Consider the following 26596-nt stretch of genomic DNA (forward strand, 5'->3'; position numbering starts at 1 on the left):
CAAACTGCATTAAATGGTCAGTATGGATGGGACCTGTGATATAGGAAGAATAATGCTGCCTTATAGAGCTGTTGTAAACATAACAAGGTTAATGAGCATACAGTACTGTAGAGACTCAAAAGTCCAGTGCAGATTTTATATATTATTTGTAAGGGCGAGTACTGTAATTAGATTTGTGGAGGATAGAGGGCAATGCGCTGTGACTGACTAGGATTAGGATGCTTGTGAGCGAACAGAGATGATGAGATTGGAAATGTAAGCCTTTGGGAAAAAATATGGTCCTGGATCACAAGGCATGTATATTTGTTGTTGTGTGCCTTCAAGTCTTTTTCTGACGGTGACCCTAAAGCAAAGACCTTCTGGGGCTGAAAATGTGTGCCTTGATCAAAGTCATCCAGTGGTTCATGACCATGCAGGGATCTGAATCCTGGTCTCCAGAATCATACTTCAGTTCTGAAACCATACCATGCTGACTCCTGGGAGTAATACCCATCTTGGTTTACTCACAAGGATTTCACATGCATGAAATGAAATAGGATACACATGCTGAGAGATATGGGCCCTGTCAGTACTTCCATATGATTCAGTTTGAAACTGAATTATATAATAATAATAAAACTTTATTTGTATTCCGCCCTATCTCCCCGACGGGACTCAGGGCGGATTCCAGCAACAAAGAGGCAAACATTCAATGCCTGGGACAACAATGAATAACAAATACAGATTATACAACAATATTAAACCCTCTAAAACCCACAGTAAACCAACATATACTGAAATAAACTGACAAATACCAAATTAAACCCACATATAAAACCAAATTAAAACATATGACCTAAACATTAAAATTTAAATTATATGGCCAGCATAGATTGATATAATGTGGTTAAACATGGATAGCATTGAGTTGCCTGGCATCAGAGCAGAAAGAGAACTATAAGAATAAGGAAGTTGATTGATTTTGACTTGGTAGCATGTTTTCATTTTGCATGGTATTAATTGAACTGGCTCCTGGTATGTGGAGCCCCTTTGAAGACATGGGGGCTGGGAAGTTGATGGTAGAAAAAAGAAGATAATGCGGATAAAGAGAATGAGAGAAACAGGGACAGAGTCTGACTGATCCCCTTTAAAACACTCAGCTCCATCTGGTCCGATCTTGCACTGACTGAAAGCAGACGAAGGAGTAATGAACAGAAACAAGAAACCACCTCCGCCACCTCGGGGAGGAAAAGGCACTGCCGCACCTAGACAGGTGAGTCCCTGTAAAGCTTTTCTGTGTTTTCACCTGACACTCTTCTTTTCAGGTTCTTTGTGCAGGGATATTTTTGAAAGGTTAGGGTTAGGGTTAGGGTTAGGGTTATGTGGAAGGCCCTGCTGCTGTGATTCAGCTGAATGCTGCACTTCCTCAAAAGTGTTGTAAAATGTACCTTGCTACTTCTGTAGCAAATGAAACTGTTTTGCTCCTTCCTTGAATGATGGAATATTTGGTTCTTGGGATATTACTACAAACCCTTATTACAGTCTGTTAGGCTCTGCTACTTCTGTAGCAAATGAAACTGTTTTGCTCCTTCCTTGAATGATGGAATATTTGGTTCTTGGGATATTACTACAAACCCTTATTACAGTCTGTTAGGCTCTTTGTTTCGGTTTACAGGTTCTGTCATCCCCAGCTAACATGGCCAGAGGTGGAGGTTAGGCGAAATTGATCATCCTCTTGCAATATAGGCATAACTCTGTTAACAAAGCTTCTGATAAAGGAACTTTTTATCAAGTCTTTTTATTGCAGCCCAGCCCAGCCCAGCCCAGCTCTTTTATTGTCTTCTGTCTACCTGGAATTTGATCTACACCAGGACATTGGGTGTAAATAATGCAATAGACGTTGACTTGGGAAAGAAGACAATTCTACCATAAGTGATCTTAGTGTAACTCTATGTGCTTATGTACAACAGGAAAGGCAAACAGCTGCCTTCAGAATCATTTACTGAGCATGAGGAGCAAATCATAAAAGATGAAAGCAAAGTATCCCACCCCACCCGCTACTTTTACGTATATGTATCTAGGTTTTGCTACCCAAATGGAAATGATAAGAAGTAAAGACTGTAGTTAAAATGTTTTGGTTTACTTATGCAAGGTTTATGTGGCCTAGTTGTTTCCTTTTACCAGTTAGTGCTTCTTGTTACTTGGGACTTACCAGGGCCATCTTGTGAGAAAAGCAGTAATAGTTGTGTGGTGTCATTGAAGGACCATTTTGTTAGTGTTTATGGTGTTTGTGTGAAAACAGCTTAAACAGCATATGTCAGAAATGTTTCAGTAGTTCATGAGTTAATACTATAGAAGTATACTCGTAGAATGTTACTAGAGGGTCAGTTATGCAATTTCTGATTTTTTTTGCTTTTGTTTTTATGTCATAATGTGACCAGATCGGACTTATTGCAAGACTGTACTATACATAGTTCTTTAAAAAATAGAAAAAAACCCACTTTCTGTTGAAAGCTGATTTATTGAGTCAATTTAAACAGTTTATCTTCATGCCTTCAAGACAGAGTCTTGTCAAGATCAAAAGAGTTGAGATAAAGGCAGCTGATTTATGATCCATTTATCTCAATTAGCTGACACATTTGTCTGCCATTATTTTTTCATTGGCATAATGTGAAGCAATTAAACAAACCAACAAACAAATAAAGATAACATTGAAAATATTATCAAGCATGCATGATAGAGCAATAGAGAAATACAACAACCAGCTCTCCACATTCACGAGGTTAGAGGTGCATGGCCCCTGTAAAAGTGGGAAAAACATAAGTACCATTTTTTTAAATCTGAAAGGAAACCAGTCTATGAATCTCTAGCTCCTTCAGGACTACTCTGGTCAATGTCTCTTAAACATAGCATCTCATTGAAGGACCTATGCTTTCCTAGGGAAACTATGTTAAGAAATCCACAAATAACCAAATCCACAAAAATTAAACCCACTAATGTGGAAGGCTGGCTTCAATTTGATAATATCCCCCTTAATCCTGTGTAAATTACTGTTTGGACTCCAGTTCCCATAATTATCCAGCCACTGATCTTACTAATGGGAGATTCCTGCTGTTTAGTTAAAAAAAAAAAGCAACTTTCTCAAGTTGGGGATGTTCCATCTAGTTGGCATGATTAGCAAGATGATCTTAATTGCACTAGACGTTTGTCAAATCTTAACTGGGTTATCTTTCTGACTTGAGAAGGTTTGAAATAAGCAAGCAAGCAAGCAAATAAAGATGTCTGTGATTCTTAGTTAAACATGTCTGTATTACAAAGTAATGAAAGAACACAATCAAGAGTCTGCTAATCTTTCTAAATTGTAAAATGTACATTATAGGAACTGAGATGTTAAATGGCAGATATAAGGAATTGTGTGTGAAAGCAATCCATACTGAAGCTGCTGTCTCATTCTGGCATCTATAATGATAAAGTCTGCAATGTTGATGCAATGATTTCCAAGAAGATAAGTAGTATGAACATCCTTTATCTGGAATTCTGAAATAGAAAATGCTCTAAAATCCAACATTGTCCACATAGGTGGCTGAGAAACTCTGTTTTTGATAGTTTACTGTGCAGAAACTTCTCTTCATGCACAAAAATAGTGTGTAAAATTTCTTTCAGGCTATGTGTATATAGAATATATGAAACATAAAATAATTTTGTTTAGACTTTGGACCCATCATCAAGATGTATATGCCAATGCGGGTATTCCAAAATCTGGGGAAAAAACGAAGACCAAAACATTGTTGATCCCAAGGCATTTTGGCTAAGAGGTACTCAACCTATATTGGAAGAATGTAATCAGTAATTCAAGAGCTACTACTGTTAACTAAATCTGCATCATTTTTCATAGTTGAGTTACCATCTTTTCCCCTTGTAGCTGGGTTTGCTGATGGATTTGTCTCCAGAAGGCATGATGGCCAGTGATGGGGAAGATGATCATGAACTAGAAGCTGAATTGCTCGCCATTGTTGGAGACCAGTCTGGTGCAAAACGGAAACCAAATGGAAAAAGTAAGTGACCTTTAGATCTCTGTACCGAAGTGTTACTTAGGACAATGTGTTGAAAATATAGCAAGAGGTGTTGTTTATCTGTTCCTGAGTGCTTTGCAGTTTTCCTGCCAGTTGCCAAGGGCTCAAAGAAAAAAAAAGTGTGTCCTCCTTCCTTCGTTTCCTTTGTGTCTGTTCTTACTTTGATTCTGAGGTGTCACAAGCTTTTTTTCCTTTTGGGACAGTCTTTCTAATTCTTATAGATAACCTCTAAGATCCACTTACTTCCTGTCCAGCTGCCTTAACAGACTGGTCAACAGTGCTGGTGGTAGAGATGTTCAGGGTCACAGCATCGGTAGACTTATAATCTCTTTCTTCTGGGAATAAGGCTAAGAGATGTCCCCCTGTTCATTCAGTGGCTTAGCTCTAGCTGCAAATTCACCTTCAGCTCCCATATAATAGGAAATCTGGATGATTTAGTTAGTTTTTGAGCTTGATTCTCCTCGTATACCATATATATTTCAGATCTGCTTTTGGCCCTGTGTAATTTTGAAAGGCAACAGATATTTGCAGCTATAGTATGACCCGTGTATCCATGGGACCAGTATCCATTATTCATTTACCCACATTCTACAAAATGTGTCATCTCTAGGCATTTTTTAGGTTCTCCGGTGCAACTTTGTGGTATTCTTGGGCCAGAAGCCCTTCATTTCAATAGGATTTACTATCATCTGCAGTTTTTGTTTCAACACAAAATCAAAGGCTGTATCCCCATTGATAGTGTTTGTACTATACTCTGAAGTATTTGAACCAGAATCTGTTGAAGTTCTACAAATTGCAAACTAGTGGGACCTTCTCTCTTGAGCCTTTACTTCTCCCAGCTTAAGCATGTCTTCTGTTCTTCTGATAAGTTTTGTAGTTTTTAGTGATTTAATTGTCTCTCAGTTAATCGTATGCATACATCTCAAAATCAGTTCTGGTGAGTAAGGAATTATTCTTGTGAAACGTGACAGTGCTCTGCTAGTTTCTTCTTCTTTCTAGCTCCTTTGCCAATGGAAGCTATTGAAAGGATGGCTGCTTTCTGTATGAAGGATCTTGATGAAGAGGATGGGGAAGATGAGGACGATTTGGAAGATGATGATGAATTGCTGGTAAAAGTTCTTTGCAATATGATAGATACTATGGCCAAGTCTGTATGAAGTTTGCAAACTCCCATTAATCCAAAACATGGCAGCAGCTTGGTTAAAGGAACATCTGGGATTGTGCACTTTACACCAATATTAAAATAACTCCTCTGGTTGGCAATTGGTTTCTGGGCAAAGTACAAAGTGTTGGTTTTGATCTTTAAAGCCCTCCATGGATTTTGAAGACCACAACATTTGGGGATCCACAGGTTGAGAACCACTGATATAATGGAACATGCTGTCAGAGTTTTGAAAACAATTAAAGATCTCTAACTCTTTCATCAGTCCTACCCAGTTTATGTTAAATTATTAATTTTCAATTGACATTTTATAGGTATGGGTGATTTTAATCTGTGTTTTAATCTTATATTTATGTGTTTTAAATGCATGTGGTTTACATGTTGTTAGTTATCTATTGTATTTTAATTCTATCAAGAGAGTAAAGGTAAGAAAAAGAATAAATAATAATGACAATAATAATTATAATAATGTATTTAACTGCCATGTTGTGTATTCGTGTTACACGGAACACATAATTCATGCAGTCCCTATGCCAAAAATGTGCAGTTTACTTGAGAATGGGGGAGAAGGAAGATCAGAGACTGACAGTGGCAAAAAAATATAAGAAGAGAATGACTATATGAGTCAGTCACTTGAAGTACAAATTTGGAACCACAACTCTCAGGATCTCCCAGTTAACACAGCCAGTAGGAAGATTATCCAATCAATTTATTAATGCTCCGACCAATGGTCATATGCATATAGTAGGAAGATTATGGGAACTGTAGTCCAGAAATGTAACTTTTCCAAGAGGAAAAGATTTCTTCAGAGTGCTTTGGAAAAATAAAGAAATGAACAGGGAGTCCTAACAGTTACACATGTTTGAGTGAGAGGAGGATACAGAAATGGATTCTAGAAATGGGGAAGGAAATTTAGTTTGAATGGTGGCTTGCATAAAAAGTGTAGAAAGCCATTCTACCATGTTTCCCCTAAAATAAGACACTGTCTTATATATATTTTTGGCTCTAAAGACCCCCTAGGTCTTACTTTCGGGGGAGGTCTTATTTCACTCTCTTCTCCTCCACCACAGCAGCGGTGTGCAGGAGAAGGAGCGAAAGAGAGCCATCGCCAGCCAAGAAAGAGAAGAAGGGCTCTTCCTTCATGGGCGGCAAAGGGGACCGCCGCCACCACTGCCGCCCGGAAAGGAGAAGAAGGGCTGCCTCCTCTCCTTCCTGGGCGGCGAAAGAGAGTGCCTTCGCCGCCCGGGAACGAGAGGAAGGGCCACCTCCTCTCCTTCCCGGGCGGCGAAAGAGAGAGCCTTCGCCGCCCGGGAACGAGAGGAAGGCCACCTCCTCTCCTTCCCGGGTGGCGAAAGAGATCGCCTTCGCCGCCCGGGAACGAGAGGAAGGCCGCCTCCTCTCCTTCCCGGGCGGCGAAAGAGATCGCCTTCGCTGCCCGGGAACAAGAGGGACCCCTCCTCTCCTTCCCGGGCGGCGAAAGAGAGAGCCTTCGCCGCCCGGGAACGAGAGGAAGGCCACCTCCTCTCCTTCCCGGGCGGCGAAAGAGAGAGCCTTTGCCGCCCGGGAACAAGAGGAAGGCCGGCTCCTGTCCTTCCCGGGCGGCGAAAGAGAGCGCCTTCGCTGCCCGGGAACAAGAGGGACCCCTCCTCTCCTTCCCGGGCGGCGAAAGAGAGAGCCTTCGCCGCCCGGGAACGAGAGGAAGGCCGCCTCCTCTCCTTCCCGGGCGGCGAAAGAGAGCGCCTTCGCTGCCCGGGAACAAGAGGGACCCCTCCTCTCCTTCCCGGGCGGCGAAAGAGAGAGCCTTCGCCACCCGGGAACGAGAGGAAGGCCACATCCTCTCCTTCCCGGGCGGCGAAAGAGAGAGCCTTCGCCGCCCGGGAACGAGAGGAAGGCCGCCTCCTCTCCTTCCCGGGCGGCGAAAGAGAGCGCCTTCACTGCCCGGGAACAAGAGGGACCCCTCCTCTCCTTCCCGGGCGGCGAAAGAGAGAGCCTTCGCTGCCCGGGAACGAGAGGAAGACCGCCTCCTCTCCTTCCCGGGCAGCGAAAGAGAGCGCCTTCGCTGCCCGGGAACGAGAGGAAGGCCGTCTCCTCTCCTTCCCGGGCGGCGAAAGAGAGCGCCTTCGCTGCCCGGGAACAAGAGGGACCCCTCCTCTCGTTCCCGGGCGGCGAAAGAGAGAGCCTTCGCCGCCCGGGAACGAGAGGAAGGCCACCTCCTCTCCTTCCCGGGCGGCGAAAGAGATCGCCTTCGCTGCCCGGGATCAAGAGGGACCCCTCCTCTCCTTCCCGGGCGGCGAAAGAGAGAGCCTTCGCCGCCCGGGAACGAGAGGAAGGCCACCTCCTCTCCTTTCCGGGCGGCGAAAGAGAGCGCCTTCGCCGCCCGGGAACGAGAGGGATCCCTCCTCTCCTTCCCGGGCGGCGAAAGAGAGAGCCTTCGCCGCCTGGGAAGGAGAGGAAGTGAGCCCTCCTCTACTTCTCGGGCGGTGAAAGAGAGCGCCTTCGCCGCCCGGGCGGCGAAGGAGGCCACCACCGCCACCTGGGAAGGAGAAGAAGGGCTCCTCCTTCTCCTTCTCCTTTACGGGTGGGAAAAGATGCCATCGCCATTGGGGAAAGCAAAGGAGGGCTCCTCCTTTGCCTTCCCATCGCCGCTTCTTCGGCTCCCTCTTCCTAGGTCTTACTTTCGGGGGGTGTCTTATATTAGACAATCCCCCCAAATTTCTACTAGGTCTTATTTTATGGGGATGCCTTATTTTCGGGGAAACACAGTAGTGTGCACAAGAAAAATAAGAAACTGAGTAGGTCAGGGAGGAAAATAGCCGTGCTCTGTTGGATAAATTTGTAATACAAGCTATTTAAAAATCTTGGTGTTCTCCTGTGTAGGCAGAACTCAGCGAAGTACTTGAAGAGGAGGAGGATGAAGGAAAGGAGACCAAAGATACGCCAGTACCTGTTGTTTCTAAGGTGCATAATCTGTTCCAATATGATTTTATTCCTCTTGATGCCTTGTTGAACAGTTTTCAGTTACATTGGTTATTTTTGTTGGCTTGAAAAAAAAGAACTAGTAGGCAGTTCTGCATGACCTTGGGAATAACTTATTAGAAAGGCTCTCTGAGTTGAGCTGTGATTGCAATAAATATAGCCAAGAACTAGGCACTGGGAAATCTTTGGTTTGCTCTTGCCTTGGCCATGGGCTAACCAAATTCCCTTACACCAGGGAAGGGGGTTTTGATGAGTTCTGAACTCTTTCACTTCCATTATGCCCAGTTACTATGACTGCTGGCCTGGGACTGTTTGAACATTTGGAGGGTCACTGCCACCCAGCATTTGGCAAAACATCTTTTAACCTCACCTCAATCATCTGTAATAGGAGGATAGAAGTGTTCTGCTTTTCAGCTTAGTATAAGGATGTAACACTAGAAGGAGACGGTGTACTTTGGACTCTAGAGTACTCAATAGATGTAGCCTTTTAGTCTTCTTTAAAGAGTCCAGTACATGCTCCCCTTCCTCACATACACATTGAGAATATATAATACATGAATAATTATTAGTTATATTTGAAGAGCAAAGTTTTGACAACAATGTTGATGGCTTCTGATGCTGTAAAGACTGCAGGCTCCTTTATAAAAAACCAGTCAATACTAACTGGCTGTCTTAACAGTTTATAGCAGGAGTGGCTAACTATGTGATGGTTAAGAGTCAATCATCAAATACTTCTGTTTTCCTGTGCAGTCTCTCTCAAAATGGCAACAGGAAGTGATATTTTAGGAGGTATTTAGGAATAGTGTAGAGTTCTTGAGGGGCTGAGGTGGGGTATTTTTGCATGTGTGTGTTTTTTGGAAAAATTGGGGGCAGAATTGTTGAGAAACCTAGGGGAGCGGAAAAGTATGTTATAGGGGTCATAGTATAATCATCTCTGGTTTATAGTTTGTAGTGCTGGAGGAAGTGTATTTTTCTATGTGCCTTTTTCTATTTTGAGATGTTTGTGTGAAGGCTCAGATGTACAACACAGTCAAGTCACTCTTCTGCAAATCAGCAGTAGGGATTGTCCTTTGTTTTCTTTGAAAAGAAGGGTCTGTTCTCTGCTTTGTCAGGCCAGTGATGCATCAGCTGATTCCAGCAGGACAGAATCCATTTTGGAAGAAAGACTCACCATGTACAAGACTGCAATCGCTACTGCAAAGCAAGCTGGAGAAAGCTCTAAAGTGCGCCGGTATGAAAGAGGCCTCAAGGTAAGCTATAACATATTCATTGGAACATCATTCTGAAAAATGCCTCTGTCAGAACTCATGTTAATACTGGTAATTACTGGTTTAAGTGTTTATATTTGACTTGACTGATTTGAAGGTGGGTTATGAGGAGTTAAGAATATCTTGGTATTCCCTTAAAGCAGAGCCTTCCAAACTGTGTGTCACAACACGTTAGTGTGTCAGCTGCTGTGTGTAGGTGTGTTGCGTATACATAATACGAAATGACAAAAATCTTTAAAATGTATGTAATTATCTTTCAAATCATGTGTTTTTAAAAAATATCCATGAAAGGTTTTCATGAGATATGTTTTGTCCCCATATATTTTGTTATTACAGTTTATATGTGTGTCTCCATCTCTTATCCCTGTTTAAGGAGCTCCACTGGCTGCCGTTCATTTTACGATCCCAATTCAAGGTGCAGACCATCATATATAAAGCCCTAAATGGTTTGGGACCCACCTACCTTTGTGACCGTATCTCCTACCATAAACCTGCCCGATCTCTTCGATCGTCAGGGGAGGCCCTCCTGTTCCGTCCCCCAGGACGATGGTTTACCTTACCTATTGGTCGTTTATTTGTTTTCCCTCCTTTGCATCTTGTTTCAGCCTCTGGCTGCAAAGCCCAGGAAAAGTGGCTTGGAATCTGCAAAAGCTGGCTGCAGTTTTCTTTGCAGTGATTGGTCAAAGAGTGCAACATCTTAGGACCGCCCTTTTTACCAGGGTCTAGTCTCCATTTTGGAGCTTCATTCTGGCTATAGTTTTCCAACGTGCTGGAGCTGTGCAAGGCTAACTGGGACAAATCATCCTCAAAACCAGGCCAATCTAAGCCTATCCAAATTAGATAAGTATTGAATTATACTGATCTGGAATAGGAATTCTAGTTAGAGGAGCAGGGTTATTCCATCGCTTCTAGAACTAATCTTTGCTGTAAAGATAGGGAAGGAAAGAGTTTCTCCTTCTAATATAGACAGCGTGATTAGGGTATAGTGGTTTTATAATCACTTTTGCCTTCTGGAACCAGGGATAATTCTGTGACTAAAACCTATAGAAATTTGTTTCATTTTCTGCAACTTTAAGATCTGTGCCAGGTTTACAACCTTGTATGAATAAACATCCTTTTTTGAAGTTATCCAGACTCAGTCGTTCAATATCTATAGGACAGCTTATAGGGATTTGCAGTTCGCCCGGATAAAGGACAGCACGTTTCAGTTTTATAGCTTTTTATTGTCCGGCGGACGGCACAGTTTTGAGGTAGATCAGCGGTTTTTCCGCTTCAGCTAGCTTGCACGGCTTTATAGTTTTTTATAGTTTAGGAAGTTTTAGTATAGGCTGCGGCTTTTCCGCCTGAGCTCAGTCTGCATACCTAAAGACTCTACCAGCGTCTGAGGCAGTGGAGCCCGCTCTCAGACCTGAAGGAGTCAAATAGTGGGGCTCTATTTCCTTGCTATTTGGCTCGCGTGTGCGCACGTGGCCCAGTGGCTTTCTGGGTTTGCACAGGCTGTGCAGTTCCCAGCAACGTCCAGGGCTCCCTCGGCGGTAGACCTCGAGCCGCGGAGCACCAGCGACAGTTCTTTGGCTGGCTCTGAGGCGTGAAGCCCACCAGAACCAGGCTAGAACCTGGACAGGCCTGGCAACGCTGCTGCGAGTTCGGCCGGAGCACTCGGCCGGCTTCGACCTGCCTCATCGTCCTGCGGTGGTGACCTGCCTCATCGTCCTGCGGTGGTGACCTGCCTCATCGCCTGGCGGTGGTGACCTGCCTCATCGTCCTGCGGTGGTGACCTGCCTCATCGTCCTGCGGTGGTGACCTGCCTCATCGTCCTGCGGTGGTGACCTGCCTCATTGACCTGCGGTGGTGACCTCCCTTCACAGCGGGGAGGAGGCATCTCTTCTCTCCTCCTTTCCAAAGCCAGCCTCGGTGCTCCTTCGGCGGCAGGCCTCGAGCCGCGGAGCACAAGGTGCTTGAAAATTTGGCGAAGTCGCCATTTTGGCAGTTTACGTCACTCGGGCAAGGGAGGTATCAAGTGGCAAGTTGCTGTCAGTTGGCATTTTGCAGCTTGCCTACCAAAGTTTGGCGCCAAAGGTCACAATCTTTGTAAAGTATAGTTACTTAGTGATATATACTGCTATGGTTAAGTGTTGTGCATTGTGTTATATGTTGTATTTGCTTTTGTTGTAAATTTACTTGCTATTAAGAATACATAATGTCTATGCAATTTCAAGATGATACAGATGGCGTACCTCCTTCTGAGGCTGAAAGTAGGAATGAAAGGCCCCAAAGGATAAAGCACCCTTCAGCCAAGATGCTAGCCCATCTAATAGATGAAAAGGAGCTCCTCCATGTGAGGTTAGGTTCGGCATGGGAGCGAATTGTAACATTAATGGACAGAATAGAGAGCTTGGGTATCACAAGGGTGCCAGCCATATTACAGACAGACCTCGAAGAAGCCTTCGGTCTTTGGAGGGGTTTAGTGTCTAAGATAGTCCAGGTCCTCGAGCGCATTAACGCCAAGGATTCAGAGTTAGAAATAGGGAGTGTTTTAGCTGACACTAATGAGAAAGAAAATAGGGTGAGGGCAATCCTAGCTTCCTTATGCAGCCATGAGACCAATCTTTTGAAATCACCTGCTGTGGCACTTAGTCTTAAGTCCAACCGCTCTAGCCAGGTATCTAAACTAAGGGAGCGTGCATCGTCTAAACACAGCCACTCTAGCAAGTCTTCTGCTGCTGGGAGTGCCATCTCTTCCCTAGCTGCCTTGCACATTAAGGAGGCTGCACGTCTGGAGCTAAAGAGCAAAGTAGCGGGGGCGGAGGCTGATGCTAAGGCAGCTGATCTCACCCTTCCCTTTAAAGAAGAAGAGCAACGACTGCAAATAGAACAGGCCCGTAGACAAAGCGAAATGCAAATGGAACAGGCCCGTAGACAAAGCGAAATGCAAATGGAACAGGCCCAAAGACAAAGCGAAATGCAAATGGAACAGGCCCGTAGACAAAGCGAAATGCAAATAGAACAGGCTCGTATAGAGATGCTTAGAATAAAGATGGATGCCGCAGCCAAAAGGGTAAGGGCTGAGACTTTGGCCAAGGCCCTAATTGAGCCACTCACAGAAGAAAATGTAAGCCAGTTACCAATACAGGACCCTTCTGCCAAAGTGTTTGCGCACCTTGGCAGCATGTACAGCCAGTTTTCGGATGAGGAACAGGGAGACTTCTCTCCTTACCCAGAGCAGGGCCCCAAAGTCACTTTTGAGTTTCCTGCAGAGCAGAGCGTCATAGCGGGGAGCTCACCCTTGCTCGAGCTACCTGTGCCTCCTGCTAAAACCCTAGGTCAGTCAATCAGGGCCTCAAGGCCGAGCGCTAGTTGGCCCCTACAGACAGCTGCACAGGGAACCATCGATTCGTCAGTGGTCGATGTCATCCCTCCAAGAGGCCAAAGGTTGACGCAAGGTACACGGTGGGAGTCCACTCCACAACAGCAAACTCCTCAATTGTTCCCTTCGACGCCGGAGTCCCAGCTTGTCTCCATCATCAGAAGTCCCAGAAGAGATCTTAAGGACAAGGGTGTCGAAAAGTTTTCGGACAAGCCTGAGGAATTTCTTCTCTGGAAGGCCACCTTCCAGAGAGCAATCAGAGACTTAAAGTTATTGCCTGAGGAAGAACTGACTCTTCTGGCTGCATGGTTGGGCCCAGCCTCATCCTCACAAGTTAAGAAGATCTACGCAGCCCACGTAGCCGATCCCGACAAAGCCCTGGAAAAGGCCTGGGCCAGGTTGCAGCAGAGGTATGGGGCCAGCACAGAGATTGAAGCATCTCTTATGGACAAGCTCCAAAGGTTCCCAGCTTTGAAACTCAAAGACTTCAAACTCTTGTGGGACCTCAGCGATCTCCTTACGGAATTAGAGTCGGCCAAGGAGAATCCAGAACTGCCCGGTTTGAAGTGCCTCGATCAGCACCTGTCCCAGAGGCAGATCTTGACCAAGCTGCCCTTCACTTTGCAAGAACGCTGGGGACAGGAGGTCTTCAACTACAAGGAGGCCCACTCCCAGGCATACCCTCCATTTTCTCATTTGGTCCAGTTCATCACCAGGGCGGCCAGAGAAAGGAATGATCCGCAGACGGGCCTCCCCACCTTATACCAAGGGACCCAGCCAGAGAAGGCACCTAAAGTGGAGAAAAAACCATCCAGAGAGGCCAAAAGACCGGTTAGTGTTAAGGCTGTTGAAACTCAGCACAGGGCCAACGAATCCAAGTCAGAGGTGAAGGAGGTGCTCTGCCCCATTCACCAAAGGCCTCACAGTTTGGCCAACTGCCGGGAATTTGGCAAGAAGCCTTATAAAGAAAGACAACAGATTGTACAGAAGCTGGGCATATGTTTTAGGTGCTGTGGAGCAACTCTTCACTTTGCATCCAACTGCAAAGAGGACGTCAAATGCGCAAGGTGTAACAGCCTTAAGCATTGCACCGCGATGCACAACTCTGACGCTGTCTCCCGCGCCAAAGGGGACACGTCTTCCAAAGAAGGGTCATCTACTGAAGCCACCAACATGCAGACCGCGTCACGGATGCAGGAGGATGCTCCATCGGTCGCCTGTACTGAACTATGCTCTGACGTGCACCAGTTCAGAGTCTGCCATCCCATCTGCCTAGCGGATGTATATCCAGCCAAGAGCCCTTGGCTTAGAAAGAGACTCTATGTGGCCCTGGATTCACAGAGCGACGCCTCCCTGGCTACTCCAGAGTTCTTCCGCATGTTTGACCTTAAAACCAAGATGGTCGACTACACTATGACTACGTGTGCAGGAAAAAAGAAGTTGCAGGGTCGCATAGCATCTGGCTTTGTTGTCTCCTCTTGCGACCAGAAGAGACAGTTCAAGTTGCCAGACCTGATTGAGTGTTCCTCCATCCCTCGGAACAAAAAACAAATTGTAACTAGAGAAGTTGTGGAGGCTCATCCACATTTGCGACGGTTAAAGAATGCTATACCAGCCTTTCGGCCAGATGTGGACATTGCCCTTTTGCTTGGCTCGGACTGCCCGAGCTTGTTCTGTGTGAACGACCAAGTTAAAGGACCTCCAGGTGCACCTATCGCACAACAATTGCCATTAGGCTGGACAGTCATAGGCCCAGTGTGCATAAACAAGATGCACCCACCATCGTCGTTGGACTCCAATCAAGCACAGGCGCTTAAAGGTGGACGTCCTACACTTGTGCGCAGTTGCCTAAGTCATATCTCGGTCTACTGCCAAGCAATAACTCCAGAGTATTCCTCCATCTTCAAAGTCTCTGAGAGAGACGAAGCCACAGCGCTCTCGAAAGATAAGCAAAGGTTTTCGGACATTATGAATGCTCAAGTCTCACGAAGTGCAGAGGTGAAAGCCTGCAAATCAACCACAGAAATCAAGATGGGCCAAAGATCTTGCCTGGAACCACACCGTTTTGAACGTTTTTCGGAGTGGCACAGTCTTCTTAGAGCAGTTGCTAGGCTTATACATCGCTTAGTCTGCAAAGATAGTCAGCCTTTGCAAGTTCAGGACATGTTGAAGGCTAAGGGAGTAATATTCAGGTCAGTTCAGAGGCATGAGTTTAGTCTAGAAATAGCCAGGTTAGAACAAGGGCTTGACACCCCCAGTCGGAGTTTCTTGCGTGAGTTAAACCCATTTCTAGGCAAGGAGGGTATTTTGAGAGTTGGAGGAAGGTTAGCCAAAGCTAAACTCAAGGCGTGCATAAAAAACCCCATCATCATACCCCCTAATAGTCACACTGCATTGCTGCTCGTTCGGCATCACCATGAAAGGATCCATCATCAGGGTAGAACTCTGACTGAGGCGACCCTTAGAAATGAAGGCCTGTGGGTGGTAAATGCTAAAAGTTTGGTCAGCAGTGTTATTTTTAAGTGTGTCAAATGTCGGCGACTCAGACGTAACTGTCAAAGTCAGTTAATGGCAGAACTACCTCAGGATAGGACTTTGACAGACCCACCCCTTTCCCATGTGGGAATCGATGTGTTTGGTCCTTGGGAGGTTGTCACTAGGAAAACCAGGGGTGGTGTTGTAAATAACAAAAGATGTGCGGTTTTGTTTACTTGTTTGTCAGTACGAGCTGTCCATATAGAGGTTGCAGAGGGAATGGACACTTCATCATTCATAAACGCATTGAAAAGGTTCATAGCCCTCAGTGGGCCAATTAAGTCAATTCGATCGGACTGTGGCACCAATTTTGCATGTGCAGACCTTAGCCAACCACTTCTGGAAGAGGTGGAAGGCCGAATACTTAAGCCAGCTTCCAACCAGAAGACTCTGGCAAACCCCAGAGGACAATTTCAAGGTGGGAAACCTTGTGTTGCTAAAGGACAAAGACTTGCCCCGCTATGCCTGGCCTATGGGCATTATACTAAAGACCTTTCCTTGCCCTGACGGTAAGGTTAGAAAAGTTCAGGTAAAGACTCATAGTAAGGACAAAATGTCTGTCCTGGACAGACCAACCAGCAATTTCGTGTTGCCTGTCCAAAGTGTGTAAGTTTTATACTGTTTTATTGTTGTGTATACAAAGGTGTTTGTATGTTTTTGATTGGTAAATTCCCACATCCTGGGAATTTAGCGGGGAGTGTTCCGTCCCCCAGGACGATGGTTTACCTTACCTATTGGTCGTTTATTTGTTTTCCCTCCTTTGCATCTTGTTTCAGCCTCTGGCTGCAAAGCCCAGGAAAAGTGGCTTGGAATCTGCAAAAGCTGGCTGCAGTTTTCTTTGCAGTGATTGGTCAAAGAGTGCAACATCTTAGGACCGCCCTTTTTACCAGGGTCTAGTCTCCATTTTGGAGCTTCATTCTGGCTATAGTTTTCCAACGTGCTGGAGCTGTGCAAGGCTAACTGGGACAAATCATCCTCAAAACCAGGCCAATCTAAGCCTATCCAAATTAGATAAGTATTGAATTATACTGATCTGGAATAGGAATTCTAGTTAGAGGAGCAGGGTTATTCCATCGCTTCTAGAACTAATCTTTGCTGTAAAGATAGGGAAGGAAAGAGTTTCTCCTTCTAATATAGACAGCGTGATTAGGGTATAGTGGTTTTATAATCACTTTTGCCTTCTGGAACCAGGGATAATTCTGTGACTAAAACCTATAGAAATTTGTTTCATTTTCTGCAACTTTAAGATCTGTGCCAGGTTTACAACCTTGTATGAATAAACATCCTTTTTTGAAGTTATCCAGACTCAGTCGTTCAATATCTATAGGACAGCTTATAGGGATTTGCAGTTCGCCCGGATAAAGGACAGCACGTTTCAGTTTTATAGCTTTTTATTGTCCGGCGGACGGCACACCTCCTGTTGCCACTGCCTATATCCCAGACCCGCCTTGTGGGAACAAGGGAGAGGGCCTTTTCTGCTGTGGCCCCCCGTTTGTGGAACTCACTGCCCATTGAAATCAGGCAAGCCCCCACTCTTTTAGCCTTTAGGAAAGATTTAAAAACATGGCTCTTCCGGTGTGCTTTCGGAGAGTAACTGTTACACACTTTTTTTTTGTTACTCCCCCCATCATCCATCCTCTAGACTGTTTTTCTATCTTATGTCTCTGTTCCCCATGGTTTTATTCTTATCCTTTTCTCACCCCAAGTTTTAACAGAGTGTTCATGCGGCCCGCCCTGTTATATTGCTTTTTTGATTTTGTGTTGTACTGTGCATGATTATTTATTGTATTGTTTAATTGTATTATGATATGTTGTTTTTATATTTTGCTATATTGTATTGTCCTGGGCATGGCCCCATGTAAGCCGCCCCGAGTCCCCGTTGGGGAGATGGTGGCGGTGTATAAATAAAGTTTTATTATTATTGTTATTATTATTATTATAAGACATTGGTTAGCCTCTAGTTTGCCAGTAAAACTGAATTGCTGTGTCATGAAATTATGTGTATCTAAAAAGTGTGTCACAAACATGAAATGTTTGGAAAGCTCTGCCTTAAAATTTCAAGATGCTGCCTTATTTTCACTTTATCTTTTAAATAGAGATAGTAAGAGCAGCTATGATGGGGAAGAAGATAATTGAAGGAGGAACAATGACTTGTAGGTTCAATGCTTTATTTATGCATAAAGCTCTTTGGGTTTCCTTGACTCTAGGTAACCTACTTCACAGGGTTGTTGTGTGCATGAAAAGAGAAGAGGAATTTTTATACTGGGGAAGAGGAGCTACCTGAGTTAGTGTGATGTAATGAATTGAGTTTTGGATGGGAAAACTGGACTGGAACACTGGAAGATCAGGGTTGAATCCCTGCTCAGCTGTAGAAACCTATTGAGTGACCTTAGCCAAGTCCCAGTCTCAAGGGAAGGCAAAGGCAACCCCCCTCTGAACAAATCTTGCCAAGTCAGCCCATGATAGGTTTGTCTTAGGGTCACCATAAGTTGGGAAAAAGTGGAAGCCTCACTTCGGAAGCAACAATTCGGAGGAACCTTCAGTGTGCACAGGTTTTCCACCCAGCTTATGGAGGCTATGGGTGACCTCCCTTGTGGGGATATTGCCCTTCACAGCATTTGTGCAGGTAATTGACTTGCTTTCTGGGAGGAGGAGGGTTCCTGCTTTTACCTATATGTGCACCCCTATGTGTGCCACATTTTCTCTTAGTCGGGGAGGGGCTCAGCGTATAAAGAATCCTGATGTCAACATCCTTTCAGTGATTGAAGATAGCAACTGGGGCCCTTTTTTCTTCCTCTTCCTTTTCTTTCCAAAGCACTCAGACCATAGGAATCTTCATAGGGGGCATATTACTCCTCGAGTAATCTGGTCCCAAACGAAAAATCAAAACACCAATACTGGAAGCAAAGAGGCTGCCAGTCTTCCTGGTATGATGTTGGTGTCATGTAATCTGAGGAGCTGTCAGAGTAAGAATGAGTGTAAATATTGGTTCATATATTACTGTGATGGTGTGGGATCTTCTCCATCTATCTGGATCAGTTTAGTACAGACCTGCATAATTGGTGGCCCTCCAGATATTTTGGACTTCAGCTCCCAGAATTCCTAACCATTGGATAAGCTGGCTAGGGCTTCTGGAAGCTGAGGGGCCATACACCTGGAGTGTCACAGGTTTTGCAGGCCTGGATTAAGTAACATGCTTAAGGAAGAGAGAAAGAGAATGACAGCACAGTACAATGAATAGGATGTCAGACAAGGATTTAGCAGATCCATGTTGAAGTCCCCACTGAGCTGTGAAATTTAGTAGGTGACTTTGAGACATTCGCTGTCTGCCAACCTGACCTACCTTATAGGGCTCTTGTAGGAATACAGTGGGGAAGAAGAGAGCTCCATATGTTATCATGAGTACATTGGACAAAAGGCAGATTATACAATGTATTCAAATAAAAAGAAGCATTTTGCTATGTTTGTTTTTCTCACAGGTTCAAATTGTATTGCTCTGTAGTAAAAACAGCAGAGTATTGTGTATAGTACTTTAAAAACAGATACATTTTATATGATACAAACCTTTTTGGACTACATCTCATTAAACAGACTGCAATTGTGAAAGCTTTTTCAAAACAATCTTATTATGAGCCTGAATACCATGAAGGGACCGGATCCCGTCTAATCTTGGAAGCTAAACAGGGTCAGGCCTGATTACTACTTGGGTTGGGGATGTCCAAGGGATAGCAGGTGCTACTTTAGACCTTATTTCAGAGGAAAGCAATGACAAATCACTTCTGAATGTTCCTTGCCGAAGAAAAATCTCATGAAATTTATTGCTGCCAGTCAACAGGCAGTTTGTAGATACATATAAAAGTAATGAACTAGACTCTCTCTGGAGCAAGGTGTAGCTTGAATTTTTGAAATGTGCTGTATCTGTATAAAACTTCTGCTTGTCCCCACCCCTTAGACGCTGGAAAACCTGTTGACCTCTGTGAGAAAAGGCAAAACGATTGATGAAGATGAAATCCCCCCACCGGTGGCCACAGGAAAGACCACACCTTCCCAACAGGCCTCTTCTCTGGAGAAATCTTCCACCTCGGAGCCCTCCACACCAGATCGAAGCATAATTCTGTCCAACCACCTTCCTCCAGAATCAACATCTGCATCCCCTCAGCAAACACCCCCTAAATCACCACCAGCATCTGATCAGACTACCAAGTTGCCACCCCCAGTGCTTCCTAAACCAAAGATTTCTCCACCCTCCAGTGTGCCCCTAAGCCCTCCAGAGAAACCGCAGGAAAAACCTGCCTCTTTGGCACCTTCCCCTTCAGGTTAGTACTGAAAACTGAAATTTGCCCCTCAAAATGATGAATGGAGGGGTATAAACAGCTAAGGAGGATATTAATCAATGATGCCTTTATTACAGTCAACAAACTGTAAGGCAATGCAATAGTTATATACATTTGCACACATGTAGAAAGATGTGTGCTTACACTATATTGGGAAACATAAACAGGCCATGTTGGGATGGTACAATATAATATAGTTAAAAGCATGGAAAGACATTGTAAAAACAGCTTAATAAAATATATTTAAAATTGAGTACAAAACAGATGCAATTAAAACTTAACAATATTCAAATTTACACTGCAAGTGCTATATATATATGACTGTTTCATCTGAAATAAGTACCCCTAATTCTCATTCACTTGATGTATTTATCCCAACTTCTGCATTAAATTGTGAGTTGCAATTGGAGGATATTTCTGGAGCTGTCTATAATAACTTCATAATATGTGTGTTGGTGTGTGAGAGAACACTTCATGGATGTCAGAGCTCTTTGACAGGGTGTGAAACAGCATAACTGGCTTATATGTTTCTCTTCAGCTCCCCAAAACTCGAATACTCAGGACATCCTGCAAGCCAGACAGCGGGCTTATAAACTGGCAGCACTTCGGGCTAAGCAGGAAGGCAACATTGAAATGGCTACCAAGTATTATCGCATAGCCAAGGTAGGTGCATCCCCACAAGAAGATAGTTGCTCTTTTTGCACGAGGTGGAGGAAATAATCTTCAACTAAGAAGCTGTCTCTTTCAGGTGGAAAATCAGAATATTACCCTTTTTATCAGTGACTAGCTGTGCCCAGCCACGCGTTGCTGTGGCGTTGTCTGGTGGTGTTGGTGTTGGTGAGAACTTGTTGAGGCTGGATGGCCATCTGTCAGGAATGCTTGGATTGTGTCCTCCTGCGTGGTAGAAGGAAGTTGATCTGGATGATACTTAGGGGTCATTCCAAACCTTAGGATTGTATGATGATGTTATTATTATTATTATTATTATTATTAGTAGTAGTAGTAGTAGTAGTATTGAGAGGCTGGGTGGCCATCTGTTGGGAGTGCTTGGATTGTGTCCTGCATGGCAGAATTGGGTTGGACTGGATGGCCTTTAGGGGTGTCTCCTAACTGTCTGATGCTATGATTCGATGTGTATTATTATTGTGCAGATATTGGATGGCCATCTGTGAGGAGTGGTTGGATTGTGTCCTCCTGCATGATATAAGGAAGTTGAACTGGTATCTGCTAACCTTAGGATTGTATTATTTATTTATTTATTTATTTATTTCCAATATTTCTACCCCACCCTTCTCCCCGAGGGGACTCAGGGCGGCTTACACAACTGGTAGGATCACTACCAGTACATCATAATACAATAAAATAAGAATAAAACAGTAAAAATAATTAAATAACATAGTAAAATAAAATATATAAAAAATTAAAACAATGCAACACCAAATATATATACCAATCATCCATCAGACCTTGTGCAAAAGCCTTAATCCATGTCAATGCTAACTGAGTTCATTCATAAAACGCTTGCGCGCATAGCCAGGTCTTCAGCTTCTTCCTGAACCCCAAAAGGGATGGAGCCTGCCGGATGTCACTGGGGAGGGAGTTCCACAGCCGAGGAGCCACCACTGAGAAGGCCCTGTCTCTCGTCCCCACCAGCCGTGCTTGTGAGGCCGGTGGGATCGAGAGCAGGGCCTCCCCGGATGATCTTAAGGTTCTCGTGGGCTCATAGGAGGAGATGCGTTCGGACAGGTAAATTGGACCAGAACCATTTAGGGCTTTGTAGGTCAAAACCAGCACTTTGAATTGGGCTCGGTAGCATATTGGCAGCCAGTGGAGCTGGCTTAGCAGGGGGGTAGTACGCTCCCTGTAAGCCGCCCCAGTTATTAATCTGGCTGCCGCCCGTTGTACTAGCTGGAGCTTCCGGGCCGTCTTCAAAGGCAGCCCCATGTAGAGCGCGTTGCAGTAATCCAAACGAGCTGTAACCAGAGCGTGGACCACCGTGGCCAAGTCAGACCTCCCAAGGAACGGGCGCAGCTGGCGCACAAGGTGGAGTTGTGCGAAGGCTCTCCCAGCCACCGCTGAAACCTGAGGCTCCAGGCTCAGCGATGAGTCCAAGAGAACCCCCAGACTGCGAACCTGTGTCTTCAGGGGGAGTGCGACCCCATCCAACACAGGCTGTAACCCTATTCCCTGTTCGGCCCTTCGACTGACCAGGAGGACCTCCGTCTTGTCTGGATTCAGTTTCAATTTGTTAGCCCTCATCCAGTCCGACACAGCGGCCAGACACTGGTTCAGGACCTGAACAGCCTCCTTAGTGACAGGTGGGAAGGAGTGACAGAGCTGGACATCATCTGCGTACAGATGACACCACACCCCGAAACTCCGGATGATCTCTCCCAACGGCTTCATGTAGATGTTAAACAACATGGGGGACAGTACTGACCCCTGCGGGACCCCACAAGACAATGGTTGTGGGGCCGAGCAGGCGTCCCCCAATAACACCATCTGGGACCGACCCTCCAGGAATGAGTGGAGCCACTGCAGAACAGTACCTCCAAGTCCCATTCCCGCGAGGCGTCCCAGAAGGATACCGTGATCGACGGTATCGAAGGCCGCTGAGAGGTCCAGCAGAACCAGCAGGGACACACTCCCCCTGTCCAGTTCCCGGCGTAGATCATCGACTAAGGCGACCAAGGCTGTCTCAGTACCATGCCCCGGCCTGAAGCCAGACTGCGCCGGATCCAGAAAATCAGTGTCAACCAAGAATGTCTGGAGTTGCGCAGCCACCACACGTTCCAGGACCTTGCCCAAAAAGGGGAGATTGGAAATAGGCCGATAGCTGTCCAATTGAGTGGGATCTAGTGATGGCTTCTTCAACAGCGGTTTGATCACAGCCAATTTAAGGCTCGCTGGAACAATGCCTTCCCAAAGGGAGGCATTTACCACCACCTTCACCCACTCGGCCAATCCCCCTCTGGCTTCTCTCACCAGCCAGGATGGGCAGGGGTCTAGGATGCATGTGGCAGCCCTCGCCTCTCCAAGCACCTTGTCCACATCCTCGAGCTCAACCAATTGAAATGAATCCATCAAAATAGGACAAGCAGGTGCTCGTGTTACATCCTCGGAAGCTGCCATTGATATGGTGTCAAAGCTAGAGCGGATCAGAGCGACTTTGTCCGCAAAGAACTGAGCAAATGCTTCACAGCGGGCCGCCGAGTTGTCAGGGATCCCATCTTGAGAGATGGGATTCAACAAACCTCTAACAACTCGGAACAGCTCTGCCGGACGGTTCTTTGCGGACGCAATATTAGCTGCAAAGAAAACATTCTTAGCAGCATCTATTGCCGCGGCGTATGCCTTTAAATAAAGGCACAGCCGTGCTCGGTCTGATTAGTTCTGCTTCAGATGCCACACGCGCTCTAGACCCCTCTTCTTTCGCTTCATCGCTGCCAACTCCTCGGTGAACCAAGGAGATGGTTTAGCTCAGGTACTCGAGAGGGGACGTTCCGGAGCAATCGTGTCTATTGCCCTAGTCGCCTCCTTGTTCCAGAGGGCAACCAGAGCATCGACAGGATCACCAACCGAGGCAGCGGGAAACTCCCCAAGAGCCGTCAGGAATCCATCCGGATCCATAAGCCTCCGGGGGCGGACCATTTTTTTAGGTCCTCCACCCCTGCGGAGGTTGGGGGGCACAGTGAGTCTAAACCTGATCAGGTGATGGTCGGTCCATGGCAAAGGAGCGATGGTGAGCTCCTCCACACCGCCACCTTCCTCCCATCCCTGGCAGAAAACCAAGTCAAGTGTGTGCCCTGCTCTGTGGGTGGGACCAGATACCAATTGGGACAGCCCCATGGTTGCCATGGTGGCCATGAAGTCCTGAGCTGCGCCAGTCAGGGTGGTCTCCACATGGACATTGAAGTCCCCCAGCACAATAAGCCGCTGGGACTCCCAACGCCAGGCCCGAGACCATCCCCGCTAGCTCAGGCAGGGAGACTGTAGTGCAGCGGGGTGGTCGGTACACTAGCAGAATCCCTAATCTGTCCCGGTCACCCACCCTCAGGTGGACACATTCAAACAAGGTTGACTTGGTGGGGCACCTGGTCAGGGGGATGGAATCCTTGTAGACCACTGCAACTCCGCCTCCCCTCCCTCCGGATCTTGGTTGGTGCTGCACGGAGTACCCAGGAGGACAGAGTTGGGTGAGATTGACCCCACCCGCCTCATCCAGCCAGGTCTCCGTTATGCACGCCAGGTCTGCCCGTTCATCCAGGATAAGATCCTGGATAATTGCGGTTTTTCCATTTGCAGACCTGGCGTTCAACAGCACCACCATTAGTCCGGAGGGACCGCCAGCCCGGATATCCAAATTTACCATATCAGGAGACCGTTTTAAATCTACAAGAAATCTCTCCCTAGACCGAATTAATTTTGGTCTCCTTTTCCCGCATCTCCTCCTCCCCTGAATAACTTCAATGGGGGCTCCTCGGCTAGCGGACATCCCCCCTCCCTCTACATGGCCCCTCTCCCTATTCTCTAACATCTGGCTAACACTGGCTATAGCTGTAGACAAGAACACTGGCTATAGATGTAGACAAGCCACTCCTTTCTCCCCCCCCCCCTTTTGGAGTTACTAGAATAAAGTGCACTAAAAAGCTTTGTAACTCCCCCCCCCCTCCTTAGCTTGATACTAAAGTGCACAGTGCAAAGACAGGGGGGTCTAGTTCACAGGTTCCCATAAAACCCACAGGGAGAGGGGCTCATGGAGAGCTAAAAACAATAATGGGTTCTCAATTAAATGCCAGTAGCTAATGCAGCATTATACAATTTTAAGAAATAAAGTGACTCAGTGCTATGATATAAAAATCAGGACGGGTTATGGCTATATACTGGGTTGGTAACAGGCCCCCTCTCCCCAAAACTCCACGGGCAACCCTCCCTAGCCCTCCACTAGCAGCGTCATATTATAGGACTAAACACAATTCATAAAAGTCAGGTGGAGTTTCATAGCAGATGTTAGCAGCAATAAACAATAGAGCCATAAATTGTAGCAATTATAGCAGTAAAATAAAGTGCTAGTCCAGATGTTGGTCTAATAGATGATATCAATATATCCTCAGGTAAACCCGGATACCAAAGCAGCCAGAAAAAGGTTAGATAAGGCTGGTAGGGCAGGCAGCGCTCAGACCCAGTCAATATAGTTACTTATCGGGCTAACACAACGCAGTGGTAGGGCCCCAAGGGGTGGAATTGTGCTTTCGGTCTTATGGATGATGGAGGATGGAACTCCCCAACTGGGGGCAGCAAACTGCCCACGCTAACACAGCAATAGTTAGGTCTTTGGCCCAGATAAAACAAACAAACCACAGCCAGGTCACTGGCGGCTAGACTCCAAAAGCCCTCCTTCTCCACACAGCGCCCACAATGATAATCAGTGGCAGCAACGAAGATCATCCTGCCACCCACCGCGATGACGGAGCTGTCGTTCCAAGCCGGGTCCAGTCAATAAGCCCATGATGGCAAAACAAGGCGAAATGGCCGGCAGCGGGCAATGGTGGCGGCAGCGGGAAATGGTGGTTGGCACAGTGGTGCAGTGGGAAATGGTGGCTATTGGCAGAAACTGACCGACAATGATAGGCAGCGGCTAACACTGCAGGAAGCAGCTGCAGGAACCAGCCAGCAGCGTAAAACAGCAGCTGGCACAGCGACTCTGTGCCCCACACTCCGGCTGGAATGAAAATAAGCCAGCAACTGATGGTGTTCTCTGCCCAGGCTCAGGTGGAGGCCTCAGGTTTTACAATAAGCTGATCCCAGAAAAGTTCTTCCCACATGGTATGAGGAGAAAGGGACGATGGAGGGGTCCTTGAAGGCAATTTGGCGGCTAGATGTTAGAGGCAACCAACGGTAGGCACAGTAAGGCTTTGATTTTCTTTAAACGCAGTCTCAGCATCTAACAGCAAAGAGCAATGGCAGGCGGAGCCTTCCTTTCCCTCTCTGTCACTCCAGGTTCCCGTTTGCTCCTTTCGCTTGTTCTGTTTGTTTGTTCTTCACTCTTATCTCTTTTGCAACACAAGGACTTCCTCCTGTGTGACCTGTGCCTCCCTGGGGTTTCAGTCCCAGTTTATTGCTCAGGGAAGGGCAGTAAAAGAACGGCAGTATTGGAGTTTTAAACTTTGCCTGGAACTTTGCCTGCAACAAACTCACGGGGCCCACAAAGGTTCTGCCTTACCGGCGTTGCCTTCTCTTCTGCAACTCTCCTGTCACTCCCAGGCTCAACCTGGCAGGCACAAAGCCTCACCAGGGGGCCAACACCCCAACCCTTAAGATGACACAGGGTTTGGGGGGGTTAAAGACAGAAAGGCAGGATTCTGGTGGTGATTAAAGATCTTCTGGCTGCCGAGCTCAGTAAATCTCCTGCTGCCTCGCCGCCATCTTATCCTATTCTCGCCGCCATCTTGTCCTATTATTATTATTATTATTGAGAGGCTGGGTGGCCATCTGTTGGGCTGAGTAGGTTGCTAGGAGACCAAGTGGGCGGAGCTTAGCCTTCTAACTGGCAGCAATTGGATAAAAACAATTATTCCTCTCCCTCTAATTAGGACTTTATTTTTCTTTTCTTTTTGTTGTATGAACGTGGAGGCATGGATGAGGGGTTGTGCTGCCAAGTTTAATGTTTCTGGGATGTGTAGTTTTGTTGTTTTGCCCTAGGCCGAAATTTCATTACTCTTTTATATATATAGATGTATCACTCTGTAATTACTGCTTTGCCCTCCTTTGTAGATCATTGACTCAATACATGGAGCAGAAATTAAATGCTGGGATCTTCCCATCCTATTCTGCTCCATACTTGAAGTTAGTTCATTCATATAGATGTATTACCTGGTCACTGAAATTTCTATTGCTTTCTG

At 46.0% G+C, this 26596-nt stretch overlaps 1 protein-coding gene across 2 annotated transcripts in view; it reads left to right on the forward strand.

Moving 5' to 3' along the window:
- Positions 1-26596, forward strand: part of cc2d1a (coiled-coil and C2 domain containing 1A) — an 85514-nt gene that overhangs the window by 1117 nt on the left and 57801 nt on the right. For both annotated transcript variants that reach the window (XR_010003206.1, XM_062971490.1), the window contains exons 2-8: positions 1140-1252; positions 3902-4034; positions 5052-5161; positions 8092-8172; positions 9303-9440; positions 19313-19676; positions 20233-20357. Coding sequence is in view for 1 of the 2 variants with exons in the window: in XM_062971490.1 (XP_062827560.1) it covers positions 1187-1252; positions 3902-4034; positions 5052-5161; positions 8092-8172; positions 9303-9440; positions 19313-19676; positions 20233-20357 (1017 nt within the window). In the remaining variant the exon portion in view is untranslated. The remainder of the gene's footprint in view (positions 1-1139; positions 1253-3901; positions 4035-5051; positions 5162-8091; positions 8173-9302; positions 9441-19312; positions 19677-20232; positions 20358-26596) is intronic.

Source organism: Anolis carolinensis, chromosome 2 (genome assembly GCF_035594765.1).
Source record: "Anolis carolinensis isolate JA03-04 chromosome 2, rAnoCar3.1.pri, whole genome shotgun sequence".
Lineage (NCBI taxonomy): Eukaryota > Metazoa > Chordata > Lepidosauria > Squamata > Dactyloidae > Anolis > Anolis carolinensis.